The sequence below is a fragment of the Drosophila miranda genome, chromosome XL (genome assembly GCF_003369915.1).
Source record: "Drosophila miranda strain MSH22 chromosome XL, D.miranda_PacBio2.1, whole genome shotgun sequence".
NCBI lineage: Eukaryota > Metazoa > Arthropoda > Insecta > Diptera > Drosophilidae > Drosophila > Drosophila miranda.
The window spans coordinates 12,484,773-12,502,770 of record NC_046673.1 but is presented as its reverse complement, the minus strand read 5'-3'; the positions used below and the strand labels follow the sequence as shown (position 1 = coordinate 12,502,770).

The 17,998-nt window shown below is 43.8% G+C and overlaps 2 protein-coding genes across 20 annotated transcripts in view; both read left to right on the top strand.

Moving 5' to 3' along the window:
- The first annotated feature begins 206 nt into the window (after nt 1–206).
- Nucleotides 207–2,646, top strand: LOC108164552 (calcineurin subunit B type 1). 3 transcript variants are annotated; one of them, XM_017300366.2, is made up of 3 exons: nt 207–315; nt 550–638; nt 717–2,646. In XM_017300366.2, exon 3 carries the CDS (start codon nt 758–760, stop codon nt 1,268–1,270), a length of 513 nt encoding a protein of 170 aa, XP_017155855.1. In that variant the 5' UTR covers nt 207–315; nt 550–638; nt 717–757; the 3' UTR covers nt 1,271–2,646. The 3 variants fall into 3 exon arrangements, with proteins under 3 accessions (XP_017155855.1, XP_017155856.1, XP_017155854.1); XM_017300367.2 differs by having other exon boundaries at nt 707–2,646; XM_017300365.2 differs by having other exon boundaries at nt 700–2,646.
- Nucleotides 2,647–6,838: 4,192 nt separating this feature from the next.
- LOC108164597 (small conductance calcium-activated potassium channel protein) overlaps nt 6,839–17,998 on the top strand; it is a 69,581-nt gene continuing 58,421 nt past the window's right edge. For all 17 annotated transcript variants that reach the window (XM_033388009.1, XM_033388013.1, XM_033388001.1 and 14 more), the window contains exons 1-2: nt 6,839–7,080; nt 8,091–9,003. The gene's annotated coding sequence lies outside the window, so the exon portion shown is untranslated. The remainder of the gene's footprint in view (nt 7,081–8,090; nt 9,004–17,998) is intronic.

Genomic DNA, 17,998 nt, shown 5'->3' with positions numbered 1-17,998 from the left:
TTCCATTTTTAAGTCAAAAATCCAGAATCAACCGCGAATGGTTATCGAATGTGTATCGAATTATATACGCAAATAAAGAAGAAAATAGCTGTAGAACTAATAGAACTGTAGAATATACCTAAGTATAAACTTTCGAAATTGTCAAAAGAAGCACTTACGTACCTTGAAATAAGACAGCTCCCTGAGTTGTTAGCCATACCTAATATTGCTATGTCATGGCCACAAAACGAATGGAGGAAAAACCCTCCCGGAATCAGTCGTGTTATTGCTGTAGAGAGATTTAGAGTTAACAAATCGCTGGACTGTTGGTTTATGGTAATTTTCTCATTGGTAAATGCCAAAATATTCCAAATCCAAGGCTGGGTGACAGCTTGGGTGAATCCTCAACCACTGATTAGCCTTCAGTTCACCGGAGAACACAGCCTAAAATCAAAGAAAGCGAAAAAGTGCAGGCGTCAGGATGAGATTTTCCTAGTGGAAAATCGATATGATTGAGGCCCCAAAATAAAAGTGTTGCTACACATTCTCTTCTCTTTTCATTTCATGCAGAGAGCAGGACCTCCACCTGAGGAATACAACCGATTGACAGAGAGAGCGAGAGCGAGAGGAAGGACTTACCAAAATACAGAAGCCCACAGGTATGTCCCATGTCCCACCCACAAGATGTGGTATACCATACCCCAATAAAATGAGGTACAGTGCTCAGTTTTTATTAGATCAAACGGAATCCGTTTAAGGATCAGAAACAAGGCCAAATATGGGTAACGAGACCTCCCTGCCGATGGACATGTGCTCCAACTTCGATGCGGACGAGATCCGGCGATTGGGCAAGCGTTTTCGGAAGCTAGATCTGGACAACTCGGGCGCCCTCAGCATCGACGAGTTCATGTCACTGCCGGAGCTGCAGCAGAATCCGCTGGTGCAGCGCGTAATCGACATCTTCGATGCGGATGGCAACGGCGAGGTGGACTTCAAGGAGTTCATCCAGGGCGTCTCCCAGTTCAGCGTGCGCGGCGACAAGCTCTCCAAGCTGCGCTTCGCCTTCCGCATCTATGACATGGACAACGACGGGTACATCTCCAATGGTGAGCTCTTCCAGGTGCTCAAGATGATGGTCGGCAACAATCTGAAGGATACACAGCTGCAGCAGATCGTCGACAAGACCATCTGCTTTGCCGACAAGGACGAGGACGGGAAGATATCCTTCGATGAGTTCTGCTCGGTGGTGGGCAACACCGATATCCATAAGAAAATGGTCGTCGATGTCTAAAAAAAACTTGGTGACCGGACCCGAGGGGGATCCATCCCATATATAGAGATATACGACTATCGTTTAGCCAATACAGTTCCATGTATGTGTGTGTTCGTGTGTGTGTGTGCGTGTGTGCGTGCGTGTGTACCTTCAGTTCCACCTGTTGTTCAGGTTTATAATAAATGGATATATCTTTCTGTCTGTCTGTCTTTCGGTCGGTCTGTAGTTCCCATCCGCACTGATTGTACGAGATCCAAAACGAGGGCCTTGGGGCGTGCCAAAAAAAACAACCAGATAACGGAAACTAAGCTCGTATTGTAATCTATCCATGTCTATACCTTATCTCTGAACGATCTCTCATCCTCAGAATGCAATGAATTGTGTCTTATACTCATACGAAAACCACCGGCAACGGACCACTATGAATCTTCATCTTTATAATCGTACTCGTACACGTACTATAATGAAACATATTCCCAAAAACTCTTCTTCGCTCGAGTTGATTGAGGCATAAAACTGTTCCTTTTTCCTTCCGCACCACTATCATTATACAAATACTATATTCTTTAGAAAGTATAATGTACTATGTTCCAAAGACGTTTTCTTAAAACTTTAAGCTTTAAACTCTTAGACTGTTATCTTCAATTCGTTATTTTCTTTCGAAACTATACTTAAAATTGTTCATTTCCATTTTCTTCATAGGGGATAATGTTGTTCACTCGAATCCCTATTAAATTTCAAATGTATAACGAAATATACTTTCAAACGTTTCCCATTCGACTCCAGATTTCTTTATAAGGTACGAGTCTATATTTTTCCAGTCTTAATGACTTAATTTTAAACAAACACTTTTCAAATCCGTTTCCACATAATGAAACATTTAATACCAATATCTTTTTGTAAAATATACTGAAATATGTTTTCAAAACACATTTCCGCTCAGTTGTTCTTTAACTTTAATGCCAATCTTTATCATTTTCCATTTCCGATAAAACACTTATTAAGAATGGATTTAGAATCTTCTGCTCTTGAGATCCTTCTCGAGTTCCCTTTTTATTTGTATTAGAAAAACTAAGTATAAGTTTATGCACTACCCGGAGCCTCATTGAAGCTGAAACCTTGGATGGTATCGCCTGGATCGCATTGCTCTGGAAAGTATGCTATGGCAAAGGCCCTATGGGGGGGTAGACATCAACCCTTAATTGACTTAAGATCGATGGAGTCTCAAACCTAGATTGTACTGTAACCTAACTCTATGTTCAAGATTCAAGCCTAATAATTAAGTTCATCCTTTGACTACTACTAATACTACTACTACATGTTGTGTATAAGAATGTGCATAAGAAACTGAAACTAAAATTAAACAATGTTTATTGAAAAAGCAAAACACAAAAGAGGCGTTCGTACACTGCGGGGAACGGAATGGAATAGAATGGAATGGAATGGGGTGTCCGTCCCCCATTCCTAGTCCTAGTCCTTGGCTACGTATCTCCATAACACGTGCGTGTCTTTCAGGCCTCTCAGGGTACTCCCCAAATCCCGAGCCAACAAAAACGAACAGGAGCAACTTTTTGGCCGTTAGCAACGATTAGCTGTTTTGTAGGTCACCGATTTACCAACTCTGTGGGTGGATTGGTTCGTGGTCGCTTGTGCAGGTATGTCTGTATGTCCGTATGTATGTAGGTAGGTGTGTGTGTGCTCCAGAGGGGCCCTCGTGTGGAGGTCGGACAAAACGGGAAGCCAGCAAACTAGTTGTCAAGTCCATGGGTAGGAACTTGTAAGGTGAAACCCAGAGCCCAGAGCCCAGAGCCCAGAGCCTTGACCAGGAGAATGAACCAGCGAATGTCCAAGGTGTAGAGGAGGATACGACACGCGTGTTTTTATTCCATGGATGTATCCTTATATCGTATATGTGTGTGTGTGTGTGTGTGTGTGTGCTTGGTATCAATAAATTATTATATCCTGTCTGTCGCAAGCTTCGTTCGTTAATCATTTTCGCCTAGGTTCCCGCCTCCCCAACTCGTAAGCATTTCCATTTTGAAAATTAGTAGGGTTAAAGCCAGGGGGTTACATACCTATCTTACCTATCTTACACCCATTCCTCCAGTCCTCCTCCCCTGCTGCTGCTGCTGTTGCTGGCGCCTCACGAGTCTTTGGTTGACCTTTTTTTCGATGGTTTTTCGAGTCTTTTTGTTTTCAGGTTTGGTTTTTTCGAGTATTAATTGGCTTGATTAATGTGCTCCAATTTTCGGATTGTACGTAACCGCGCCTGGCCCCAATAATCGAGCTTCTCTTTGGCCTCCTGACGCGTCGTCTATCATTTTATTTGTTTTTTTTTTTTCCTTTGTTTTGGTGGGAAAATATACAAGCTCCGTCTTGGCGGAGAGGTCCGTGGGCCTGGGATCTGTTTTCTGTCACGAATACCGATATTTCGTATGACACAAATGACACAAATATGGACATACGGAAAAGATGAAAGATTTTTCATTAAAAATCTATAAGAAATGAATCCAGGATTCCGTTGATAAAGAAATGAGACCCTAATGAAGCAAGAGCTGGAAAATAAGAGACTATGAAGTATGTTTAATGATTTTCTTTACTTTTCGGTAGTTAATTAGTTCATGTGTTCGATTTTTTTTTTAAATCGGTGAACCACCTGGCAGATGTTCGAAGATGAAAGATGTCTCTCCCTGAGTTATAAATACTTTGTATGGGTGTGGGTGCTCCTCCCATAAGCCCTATTGATTCCATCTCCTGCTTCAACTTCCACTTCTGCTTCAGGGGGTTTGGGATATTTTTGGAAATATTTTCTCTGGTTTTTTTTTGTTTCTTCGTTTAGGGAGAAAGTTATTTCGCTTGAATAACTTTGTTTTGTTGCTGTTTTTTTTTTTTTTTTTTGGGGTAGCAAAGGGAAACAAACTATTTAGTGAAAAGGTTTTTCATAAATTATGTACAGCAATTTTCCCATTTTAATGGTGGGATGTAGCAAGGGGAGGGCTGCTTAGCAGCGACAGGTTGGTGGTTGGGGGAATCCCCTGTTGTCCTCACACACAAATCAATATATACACACACACACCCCCCCTCCCCCACAGGTGCGTGTGTGTGTGTTGTTCTTTTTGGACAGGTAAGGGCATATGTATATGCATGATATAACCTCAAAATGAAATGAATTTTTTGGAGAAATACTGTCAGCTTTTTATTCGTTCGTCTCTGTTGTTCGGTCTGTCGGAATCCATGGTAAACCCGAGGATATAACCACCAGAGCCCCACTAGAGCCCTAGTCTTACGGACACCTCCCTTCCTAAGCTTCGGTGGCAAAAAGCTTTTTAGTTTATGTTGGTTTTTCTGCAATAAGAATCGGAGGTACGGGACGGGGGGCATTAAGTCAAAACCGGAGCTGCAAAAACAATTGCCAAATCAATGTTCCATCTGTCTGTCTCTCTCTCTATATCACTCTCATTCTCTCTCTCTCTCACTCTCTCTCTCTCTCTCTCTGTCTGTCCCTCTGCGTGAGTGGCATGTGTGTATTGTGCGATAAAAGTCGAGACTCGTGCCAGTTTCGAGCTGTAACCAAAAACGCATACAACAAAACAAAAAGACCAAACAAAACAGTAAAAAAAAACACCGAAAGAACTTCTGTTCTCGGTAGAGGTGTCGAAGGTGTCAATACCCTGGGAAATCTATAGCCTCAGTACCACAATAGATAATTTTGCCTTTTGTCTGGGTTAGACTGAATTATCTTCAAGGACTGAAGTGTTTCCCACACAAAGACTTTGTTCTACACCGAAAGTTTTCCTGAAAGATATGGGTATGGATATAGTCATTCGATTAGGCTTCTGTTTGGCTGGAAATGTTCTGTGAGGACAGGCCAACTGCCTGTTCGGCCCAAGATTTATTCAGAGTCAGCAGATCTGCTGCCACCATCTGCCTCGAAGTGCCGTAATACCCACTGAGTGGACATAAAAACGAGGTAATTACAATGTGAATGGGAATTACAAAAACAAGCATCAACAACCACCGTTAGCGCCAAGCGTCAAGCGCCAGGAGCATACTGCTCCCTCGCCCCCGCCCCCCGCCTCTCGCCCCCCGCCCCTAGCACCAAGTCCCCGGCCATTCCGCCATTCCGCCATCTGTTCCCGCCCACAGAACCATAAATTTACCATTACCACCGAGCGGCTACCTCAACACTGCACCACGCCGCCGCCGCTCCATATATTAAAGGTGGCAAGAAACGAACGCCACATCGGTGACGCAACGGAACTGCGGAGACCCCCCCAAAAGTCCGAGCACTTTGCCCCTTTCAAAAAGGTTCAGAAATTTCTTCATTTCGAGTGGAAAAAAGCTTAAAAGAAGCTTCTTGGTCTTTTGATGAGATATACAAAAAGTCAATTGTAGAATTTGACGAAATTCTTCAGGGGCTCTCTTGTTAAAGATATAGCATAAAAATATTCAGTATACAAATACTCATGAAATTAACAACATTAAAAACTCAACCCCTTATATAATAAAGCATACATTGGTTTCTTGAGTATTTAAACGATCTGAAAGATCATGATTCGCAAGTCCAGAATCGTAAAATTTCCCTAAAAGCAGGGATAAAAAAAAAAATTCCAAATAGTTAAACAAATTCGTGAGTTCTCCGAAAGAAGTGTCCATCCTTTGGTTCGCCTTATGTCTTTCCTAAGATGGGAAAATTATAAAAAAAACGTTATCAATGTAGCTTTGATCCAATCAACTTTGAAACTCTCAAGGGCTCTCTATCCGTTGATCTACTCCAGGAGGAGGGCCTTGGAAAACTCTCCAACTCTAGCTTTGGCTTTAACTCTGATTATGTTTCTCAATTTCGATTACTACGATTACGACTCCCGATAAATGACTCCGATTCCGACTACTTCAATTTGGAAAAGCGATTCCCATTCCAACACCTCATTTCGCCTCCCGTTTCCGAGTTGCGACTCCCGACTCCGAATCTCGATAACGATTCACAGCTCCCGATTGCAAGTCGAGATTCCCAACTCCGATTTCGATTCCGACTAGCGATTCCCGACTACCGATTGCCAGCAATCTGCATTCATTCGGCATAGCGCCGTTATATGTTTTCTCAGCACTCTATAAGAAGTGTGACAGAGGCGTAGTGGTCTATGCTCGAGGGGGGTGTATGCTGTCAGTGGATTCTATGAGAAAGAAGAACTCCCTCTCGGCCACACCGCTGGAAAAGGGGATGGGGCTCCAAAGGAAGCAGCATAAACGTTGGCGCATGAACGACACTCGACTCGACCCCCATCAGAGCCCGAACCCGAGCTCGACCCAAAACCCCGAGCCCCGTTTCCAACTCGACCGACTCCTGGCCCAGTGCCTGTCCCGGCCGTGTGGCCGACGCTTCTGGCCGCACTAAACGGGACTCCCTCCACGCCCACAAGCGAGAGAGGGCCCGAGACCGAGACCGACCAACAGCCGACCGAACGCCGCAACGACGACGACAACGACAACGACGACCCACCGACCGACCGAGCAGGAACGTCAGCGTCGACGTCGTTGTCGTATATACACGGTGCCGAGCAACAAATTGAGTCAGTATCGCACAAACAACACTAACGGAAACATCAACGTGAAAGCAAGACGGACGGACGCCCTCTGTCCGTGTCTGTGTGTTCAAAAGTTCAACGCGGCCCCCGTCGTCGCGCAGCAGTCGCACTCGAACTTTGTTTCAGTCACAAACACAGACACACAATTCGACACCCGCACACACAAGCCCACGCAAAAGAGTCGCAAACACACAAGCATACACCCACACAGACACACAGCCATGCATAGCAGCGTATAAGCGTGTAAGGTGCAATAATAATAATAACGGGATTTGCATGAAATGCAGCATCATACAGGAGTCACAGTTAACAGAGGGAGCTAGAAATATGTAGACACAGAGAGAGGGAGATACAGAGAGAGAGTGATGGAGAGGCTGATCGGAGAAGAGGGACAGAGCCCTCAACACCATAGCTGCATATTTAAATTCAAGTGAAAAGGAGCGATTGAGAGAGGGAAAGTGAGTGATTTTTGTGCGAGTCCGGTGTGCTGGAATGCCTTCCCCTTTGTTTAATGCACCTTGCATCCACAGGGTACTTTGATCGTGGTGTCGGTGGGAGTCAGTGGGAGTGCAAGAGTCCATTTACTGTTACTGGGTAATTTACAGTTGTATATCTTGACAGACACCAACTGCATTTACAGTTAGCCAGCGAGAGCCGCCGGAGGGAGTACAAGAGAGTACAACAAAGGGAGATAGTGCTCAAAAAAGACAGGGATGGCTAGAGAGTGCCAGCGGGAATTCGACAAAGAGAAAGGGTCAATGAGCGACGAACGGGACTGGACGGGATGGGTGATTCGAATCAGCACTTAGCCATTACATGGCTCTGCCTGAGGGCCCACTGAGAGTGCAAGTCAGTCAGTCACTCCTGCCTCCCCGCCCCCACCCTCTCACTCTCTCTTCCGGACAGCATCCCGGACTGTGGGGCATTCCACACGGTATTCGAAATTTGCACTCGAATTCGAAATCGAATCGCAGGCGACAATATTGTTGCAAGTTGTGCAGTCAGTGGCCGCAGTGGCGGGAGCCCGTAAAAATAGAAAGAAAGAAAGAGATAAATTATAATAAAAACCAACAAAATAAAACTGTAGGTGGAAGGGGCAGTCACAGGCAGTGGTGGAGGAGAAACAGCGGATACTTGCAACACGGAGTTGAATGCGCCTCGTCGTGGGTGTCGCGTATACGTATATAAATATACATATATACTCGTATGCATATATCTATATAAATAAAGTTTTTTTTGCTGTTATTCTATAGTTCATAAATGTACATATATTCTTGTTTAAAATAAAACAAGTGCAAGAAAAGTAGTGGCCCATTGCGGCCGCAAATGGAAACTCGTATGAAAATGTCCACTCGGCAACACGAAAATCAACAACAGCAACAACAACAACAGCAGCCACAACAACAACAACAGGAACAGCAACAAAAACAAAACCAACAACAGCAACAACCAGAGGCAGTAACTCTACAACAACTGGAGGAAAAACTTCAACAGCAGCAGGAGAAACTTCCAAAAAAAGATAAAGATCTTGAAGACCATCAGGAATATCTGGAAAGACATACGGAAACATTGGAGCACCAGAAGGCAATACTTCAACAAAAGGGGGACCGAATTATAGAGCTAAGGGCAAAATATACACACGAGCAAGAGCAACTGCAGGAACAGAAGAAAAAACTTCAACAACAGTTGCAAAAAGTTCAACAACAGCGAATGAAGTTCACCAATCTACCAACATAAGCCACTACACCAACACTGACGGCGACGGCTGCTGGAACGCTCTTTGACGTTATCTCACACTTACACATATACAAACACTGAAACCACCCACAAACACCCACATATACACATATACATATATACATATACATATGCATAAATGGCAATATGGACGGACTGCAGCAGCATTTGTGTTGTATCCATATACTACTCCTTGTACTCCTTGCACAGTGACACGCGCGTGCCAAAAATTTTGCCGATTTTATCAAGAGAAAAGCAGCAGCAGCAGCACCAGTGGCAGCACCACCAGTGGCAGCAGCAGCTGCAGCAGTGGAAGCCATTAACTGAAGGAGCCACAACGGGAGCGGGATCAGTAAAAGGAGCAGCTGCAGCCCCAGAACCTCCCACAGAAACAACGAATATTGCAAAAAGGCGGCGCAAACTATCACAGTGGGTATACCAAAAAAGCACACCCTGTATGCACACACACACACACGCACGCACACCCTGTATAAATATACCCCTTTCCACCAACACCATGCAACACTGACTCAAGCAGCAATAATTGTAAGCCAAGTGCAGAGCCAGAGAGAGAGAGAGACAGACACAGCACAGCGGGAGAAAGTAGGTGCATCCATGGGGGAGAAGGAGCTGCAAACAGGAGACGAATGTCCAAGCGGGAGAATCACTGTGAGCTGGCGATGGTAGAGTGGATGATTGTCCAAGCGGTAGAGTGGATTGTTTAAGTGGTAGAGCGAGAGGACGAGGTCCTTGCTAGCGTTGCAAGCGTCGAAATCGTTGCAGGCGTGAATTCCAAATGAGTTATGTGTGCGGTGAACGGTCCTCCAACTCGCCGCAGTGCGAATCTGCCAGCTGCCAGCAGGGCGATATGCAGATTAGGGACAAACCGCAGGCCGCCTCCGCTGGCTGCAGCGAACAAGAGCGGTCCTCCAGTTGGAAGAATCAGCAGTGGAGGGAGGGGAAAGGAGCAGCGGGGCGCAGTAACAGGAGCTTTCGAGTGCTGTGCAATCAGAGAGGCAGAGCAATGCAGAGAGCACCCGGCGAAAAGGCCCTGTGCCATGCCCAGCCGTGGAATGACATGTTCGGCAGGCTGCCTCTGTGTGGGGCATGTGGCATGTTCCAGCCTGGGCCCTGCTCTTGCGGTCATGCAAATTCACACAATGGATTGGGCTATGCTCGAAAATGCAATTTGAGATTCCAACAAGCATCAGTCACAGTGCCAGTCCCAGACGCAGATCCAGACCCAGACCCAAACCACAGTGAAACAATGAGTGATTGCTCCTACTGCTCCTGGTGCTGGAATCTTCATGGTAAATTCATGAACAGTCAAATTGAGTTTGTGGTCGAAGCACAAGAAGCATGCCACAGACATCGCCAATGATTGAGTGGGTTGCACGGCTTTAAGACAGCTTCAAAAACTTTAAACATGCAATAGCGAAAACTTCTTAAACTTTTCTCAAAGCACGACCCTTCAATAAAGACCGTTCGGAGAACGGAAATTGCTTATTGAATACGTTATTCGTTATTCGTTATTCGTATGGGTAATCGAATGAACGTTACGTATACGCAGCGGAGGCCTCCATCGATTGGGCACTGTAATTACACCTGATTCTATTAGTTAAGCGTAACAAAGTTATGGCCATTAATTGTATAAAACATGTTTTAGTAATTGATTTAATTGTGGGGTGGGCTTTAGTACACACGAAAGGGAACGAAAAAAGGTTTAGTTATAGAAAATAAATGCGTTACGGAAACGCTTTTGTTCGGGAATAAATACATTTGGTGGTCCAATGGCCAATTAATGTTGAACTGAGAGGTGTATTTTAATTGCTAGAAGAATAGAATACACTTTTGAAGGCCATCCATATAGTTTTCTTGGCCTTGTCATCAAGGCGTTCTTCCATAAGTTTTCGGAACCCATTATACGAGTATAAGTACAATTATTCTTCTGTTGTTGAAATCATCAGTAAATACCCATTAAAAGTCAGTTGTAAAAACTTGGCAAAGGCCCATTCCGCCAGACATTTTATTGCAGGAGGAGGCACAAAAATACGAGTATATACCTGCGTACATATATTTCCACTCACAAATTGCTACTATTGTAAATAGAATGTCAATCAGGTTTATATTCCCCAAAAACCTATTACCCCAAAAATACATCAAATAAACGCAAATTAAATGAGCGAAAAGAAAATGCAAAAACTTTTCGACAGAATTTTCACCCACTTTTTTCATAACGAAAATTTGTTTTGTTTGGATCTCGGTTTTTGCGGTCCAAAAACGGTGTCGCCTTTATGTTTCTTTAATTTTTTGTGCTTTCGCTTTCGCTCACGACATCGGTGTTCTGTCTCGTTGCGTTCCGCTCCGCTCCGTTCCGTTCCCTCCCGTTCCGTAGTGCTACCCAATGTTCCATTTTGTTCCGCACCATACGCATAGCCCATTCAAAATCCCCAGATATATCCCATCCCCAAAACGCACTTGTATGTGAGAGAGCGATCGTTTGTTCAATGTGAAATATGTCTGCGGTGCAGGAATTTGCCATAAATAGATCCCAGTCGCACTCCCAGTCCCAGTCGCACTCCCAGTCCCAGTCTCATTTCCCAGAAATATCTTTATTCTCAGGAACATCCCCATATCTGTTGTCCCTTGATGTATTTATTTTCTTTTGTATTTGGGGCCTGAATTCTTAAGTAGTTTCTCGTTTTCCCGCTAATGGAGGGTCGCTCTTAAAACTGAATCAATTTCGGTCGGTGCCCTGATCGAATCTTGATTTATTTGCTTAATCTTTTGAATTTTAAATGTCATCAGGCCAAAGCCCGAGCCCAGGCCCCTTGCTTCTAACCCCAGGCCCCGGGGCTGCGAATCCTCTGGTTAATGGTTAATGACCAGAAAAGCGAGCAAAGTGAGCGTAATTAATGGAAACTGTAATCAATCATGCGCTCCAATTAACCGAACCATCTCTTTCGTTCAATATTCCTCTCCATCTCCGACTCTGAGATAATGACAGACATAGGAGCGGGCATAGCGCCAGGAGAAACGGGGATACAGCGCAAAAAGGGATGGGGTATATACTATACATATACATATATCCTTGGTTGAATGCGTTTCCATTCCAGTCATCCGGTAATGACCGACGGCACTCCGACGGTGTGCATTTCAAAACTCATTACGATTCACTCACTCACGCTGGAGATGATTGTGTGGGAGTGTGTCCATGTGTGTTTCTCTCTCTCTCTCACTCTCACTCGCTCTATGGCCATCGCTGTCGCGTCATCATCGTCCCCTTTGATTTCTCCAATTACTTTGCTATCTTTTTCATTTGTATATGTACGTATATAGTACATCTATCTATATCTGCATATGCAGAATTTGTTGTGGGAACTCGTCAAACTATTTGAATTTCACAATCCTTAAGAAATTATCGATAAATAGTCCACAAAGTATTATCACTTATCGATTAAATATGTTTACAGATTTTATTAAATCCGATAAATGCTAATTCATACTTAAAGGGGGTAAATTTTTCCATTTTTTATCCGTTAAATTGTATGGATAGATTTATCGTTTATCTGAAAATGTATACATATGTATTTTATAATCGATTTATATCTAAATTTAAACAATAATATTAAAAAGTTCAGATAGGTATTATCTAGAATTTCGATTTAATTTCCTTAAATCACTTGCGGGAAAAATGTTTTATCAAAAAACAAGAATCCATCAGATATGAAGGATGACTCGTATTATATTTACGCAGTGAATTTTAGGATGACTTTGTCGTGGAGGGCGATAAAAGAAGCACTCAAACATGTCACGATTTTATTAAAATGGATTCTTTTACGATTGCCTTTTTGCTTTTATGAGCGGCCCCCCGTCTACAAGCATATCGATAAAAATGTCGATGATATATAAAATATATCGAAAAGTGCTTGTATACATAAATCGATAAAAAACAAAACACAACTTGGATTTTTATATTTATTTTCATACATTTTCCATAAAAGATTTCAGCATTCATTGCCCATCTATGCATGTACATATGTATGTATGTCATTGGAATATAATTTGAGAGAGTCTTTTATTCATATCGATAATTGTTTTGAGCGATTTCAGTGAATAACCAAAATGTATTCATCGATTGCCGTGGGGGCTTCCTTCTGCTTTTCGCTTCATTGACTCTCTCTCGTCGTCGAATGGTGGCTGGGGAGGGAGGTATGGAGGCATGGAGGGATGGAGGGCCGATATCGAGTGGAGGAGCCCCGAGGACCCGCATAACCTTTCATTTTGGAGCGGAGACTTGACTTGGTTTTGCGCCTGGGCTCGCGGCTGATGATGGGGTGGAATATTTCACATTTGCTGATTTTTGACGCGTCCATTTACTGTTGATTGATTTCGTTTGTATCTGTGTGTGGGGGGCATGTGGCATGGAGCGTGGGGCATGGGTGTGTGTGCGGTGGTTGCATCTACTTAAAAATACATTCATTTTTGCGGCTCACAATACGCGAAGCGACATGGAAATTGATCAAATATTTATACAGTTTGCATAGTCAATTTACATAAGTCCATCAACGGCAGTCCCCTCTATCCGTGGCTGTCCCTCTGTCTGTCCGTGGCCTGTCTTTCCCCAACAGTCCGTAACTGCTACGTGTGTGCCCCACACCGTCCTTGCCGCTTGCCGCTTGCCGCATGCCGCCTACCGCATGCCGCTTGCCGCTTGCCTCTGGGTTGTGCCAGTGGGGCAGTATGACATTGTGTGTGGGGGTAGCCTTGTCCTGTCTCATCAATGTCAAAGCAATGAACCTGAATATCCATATTGCCAACGCTTCACTTCACTTCACTCCGCTCTCCATTCCATGCCCCACACTCCGCACGGCTTATTCAATTTCCCCATCTGTCCATGGGGCCACCGTCCCCACCGTCCCCGCCGTCCCCACCGTCCCCCCATTCTCTCTTTTCCGGCTAATACCCTTTTCAAAAGCTGGCAGTTTAGGGGTTGGGGTCTGTTGGCGAGAGCTCATGATATTAACGGCTTCGACTCGAACGCAGAGGAGCACCGAATTTCACTGTTTGCACAACATATTGTTAATGTGTCTATATACTCGGGACTGGTACTCGCGACTCGTACTCCTCTATATAGACATAAGAAGCAAGCATATACTCGCTCACTCAATTAGAAAAAAAAGAATGTGGGGAATCGTTCTGTGACTCAGCATAGTATTTTCGGGGGAGCCCAGCCCAGCCCCAGCCCTCCTGCCTGCGCGACTCTACTCTGGCCAGGCCGGGCCATTAAAAATGTTTCATGCATGTGTAATTGTTTTTACACAAGATGCCCCAAAGATATTTGCCCCAGCTACCCCTAGGGGTATTTATGCGTGTACACTTGGAAAAATAATCGGTATCACTAGACTGGAGGCAAGATTTTGAATGATATGATTTATATTTCAATGGATTTTTAGGTAATCATTTTCCAAATTTACCATCTAAAAAAAGAGAGAGAGAGAGAGAGAGAGAGAGAGAGAGAGAGATATGGTCGGATAGATATGCATGCATATCTTTACCCTCTTCCAGTGTGGCATAGCAGTAATGGGTTGGTTTGTAGGGTAGAATTCTGTCTGAAGAATAAAATTGCACAAATTTGTATGGAAATTATTGATCTAAATTTAAGTATACCTAAATTTATTTTCATGTAAGATAATTTTTGGCGATTTTATGTAATAATCGTATATTTCTCTGTGTGTACTTGATGACTATATAGTATATATTTACACTTTCCAGGAGGGACACGTGGTATACGTGGTATCCAAATCGTATGTATATCACTGTGTATCACTGTGGCCATCAGTATCTTGACAGGTGCCGACAACACACGGCACGGCACTGCCGATGGTACACACACTGGCAAATATCAATTCTTGTCAAAACAATTTTTCTTGCCACGGGGCTTCGGGAACACAAAGGAATTACGCAAGACTTTCCCCAACATTAGAGTATATGTATTATGTAGAGTATTTCTGGTGCAGCAGTACCGCCAGTACCTGGACGGACGATTCTAAGTAGGGTTCTGCTCTTTACCGTTCCCTGTTGATGGCTTCATTAACTTTGTTTGGCATAACTTTCACTTTCGGCTCTGACTACTGACTGCCGACTGCCGGCTGTCTATCATCTATTGTTGCTTTCGCATGTTCCTTTGGACAGTTCTGCCAGGATGGAGGAGGGCTTCGGCGGCTTCGTGGATAAGTCAGACCCATATCGAAAATGTCAGGATTGTTTCAGTTTCAGTTCTTTTATTTGCCAAATGCTTCTTAGCCCTCACTCCGTCACTACGATGGACAGCTAGACAGGAGTTTCGGGCAGAACTTCTGTCCTTAGAAAGTGTGCTTGGGGTTGTCTGAGGCTTGGAACTGGAGCTCCAAATGGAGCATTTGGAGGGAGTTCGGTTGACAGATTCTTAAATTAACATTCAATCACTTGAAGTGTCTACAATTTTCGAAATGTTAATGGCTTGGTTCTATATCCAAGGGGATCTCCAATCTTATGGAAAATGGAATCACTCTTAGTCCTAGAGATGAGGGAAAATAATTACGAAAGATGTCTTAGTTCTTCGTCTATTAAAAGATAAATGTCCTGACGTTTTTCTTTATTAGTGATCGGCTCGATTGGATCATTATTATAGCACTCTCTCTCTCATTCCCTCTCCCAGTGAATCTAATATAATCTGAGACAGCAGTACGGTACGATAATGCAAATTATTTTCCCATTTAAGGAATAACCCGCAAAGTGCCGCGTAATGAGAATTTGAGAATCTGCGAATGAAATTCGCTAATCTATGAGATGTGTTTCCCATTCAGATTTTCCTTTATTGAAAGGTCAGTTTTCTTAGGACTTCTGGGGCATTAGCTTCTCATTTTCTACTTCTCTGTGTGCGGGCCCTTTTTGCCCTTTTGTGAGCCGCTGGCAATTGTCGGTTCGTCGGGTTGGGGCTTCCGTACAATTAGACTGTGTGACCCCTCAACTTTCTCCCAGCTTTTGGCCGAGGGCCGTGTTATCGCATCCTTTTTAGAAAATGTGCTAACAGCGCTTCTGACGAATGCAACGAGGTCGTCACTGAGGTGAGTCGTCGAGTCGACTCGACTCGAGTGGAGGTGGAGGTGGACTGGGGTGGGGAGGGGAGGTGAGGGGTGGATGGTTGACTCTGGGATTCAGCTGGGAGTCGGGAAGCGGAATAATGTTTTGTGCCCGAGCATTGTGTACAGGATAAAACTGTGGCTCTGGGGGCACTTCTGGGGGGCCCCAAGTTAACGATTTTCTTTGCCTCTCTGCCCCTCAGTTGTTGTTTTTCTCTTCCTCCGTGAACCTTCCTTTTTCCTTTCTTCTTTTTTTTTGGAATGAAATTTATGTAGAGGGTCTTCCCGCACAAAGGCACGGGACGCCCGTCCAGTGTCCACTCCGCCTGGCCTCTGATTTTGAGTTGTGCAATAAATTTTTATCTGTACATGCGAACGGTTGCGACCTGTCCGTAGCATTGAAGGAAGGGGTTCTCTGGGTTCTGAGGGAACTGAGGAACTGCCCATTAAACAACGCTGTCAGGTTTGAATGGCCAGAACCTGAAGCGACGACGACCATTACACAATAGAATTTTCTTTAGCTTCTGTGTGCGGACACGGACACGGACACGAGCCGCCGAATGGCGCTGCCACTGGCTCTAGCTCTGCCACTGGCTCTGCCACTGGCTCTGGCTCTGGTGTTGCCTTTATTGTTATTGGCCATACTGTGCTGTGTGTTGTTGGGCCATGTTTTAGCGCCCGAGTGCCTGAATGACATCTGGGTCACCTGGTGCCGGCTGGTGCATATAACTTATTCCCCATTTCGTTACGTTTCGGTCCCGGCTCCGGGCACAAAGAATGTCCTCTGTACTTACCCCCCCTTTCCTGCTTACCGAGTTGCATTTTTGAAGAGGTGTGAACAGTGCGGTTTACACAGAATTACGGCATTGATTGATTGGCTTCGATATTGCAGGGATATACGAGTATGTGGTGATTTATCGAATGAAAGATTTGCGAGCTGGTGTCCCATAATTTTACAGATTTAAATCTCTTTGGATATTGTCCACATTGTCCTTAACAGGATGTCTTCTGTGGGCTTGCGAAAATGACTTTTTAGTTTATTATCGATCAAGTCCCAAAATATCTAAAGGTATATCAGATATGGAAAAGTGTAGAGCGAGTCTTTACGCTCGCTAGATCACGAATTTCAATCGTTTATAGATTGATTGATTCTAATAAGCATTTATCGCTAAGAGTAGAGTCCTGGAGAATAGAGAATATGGTGAAATTAATTATCAAAAAGGCTTTTCAATCACATAGGAATTCAATGTGCTCATATGGATTTTTTCATTTAAATAACTCATAGACTCATAGACTCATAGTCCCGAAACGGAGTTGAATGTGTTATTGAATATTATAAACTTAAGAATGAGCTTATCAAATGAGTTTAGTGAATCGTGTTAATGATCGTGTTTATTCAAACGTGTCGATAAGATTTATTTACTTCAGCGCATCATTAATCACAGAAGCCACAAAAATCAATCACTTTTTATGCCCAATTTCAGGGTTTATAGAAAACAAACTGATGGATCTCCAATAGTTTATGTAATGATCTTTATACAAACGATCGCTCCTCGATCCAAATGATGCCAATAATGGGGCCGAATCGCACTGTAGCACCGAACACCATAGCGCCCACGATAAAACAATCATCTTAATGGAGCGATTAAAATTTCATCACGCCGAATCATCGCAGCGAAAATGAAAATACAAAGTTGTTTATCAATTATTCCAGTTTCAATCCATGAATGGACTTTGGCAATCATTTTTTTTCTATCGGCCCAAAGGTGATTCAGCGGGTTTTTCTCCCCCTTATTTTATTTCATTTTTGTAGTTCATATTTTTTTTTTTTTGGAGAAATTACTGTCGGGCTGACTGAGAAATCAATCAATAAGCGAGCGATATTTATAGAAAATCCCATCAAGGGCTGGCCCATAAACAATTGAATTTCATTTTTCGGCCTAGACAACAATGCGATTGCATTCCGCCACCAAAAATGATTTTAACCCAATTTGCAGCCAGAGAGAAATGAACACGTTCCCATCTCCATCTCCACTACCATGTACGGCGGAGGCAGGCGTATATACATACATACAAACTCGTGCATACATATGTAGTGGGTATCTGTGGCATGGACGTAGACGTGGACTCTAGTCTATGGGTAGCGCCCTCAATGGGTCTCTGGTCTGGGCACTGGGGGTCTGGGGGTCTGGGGGCCCCCAACTATTATTAGCGGCACGCTCGACATGCAAACGTATAATGGACTTATACATATATATTATTTCTTATACAAACATATGTATGTACGTACATACATATAT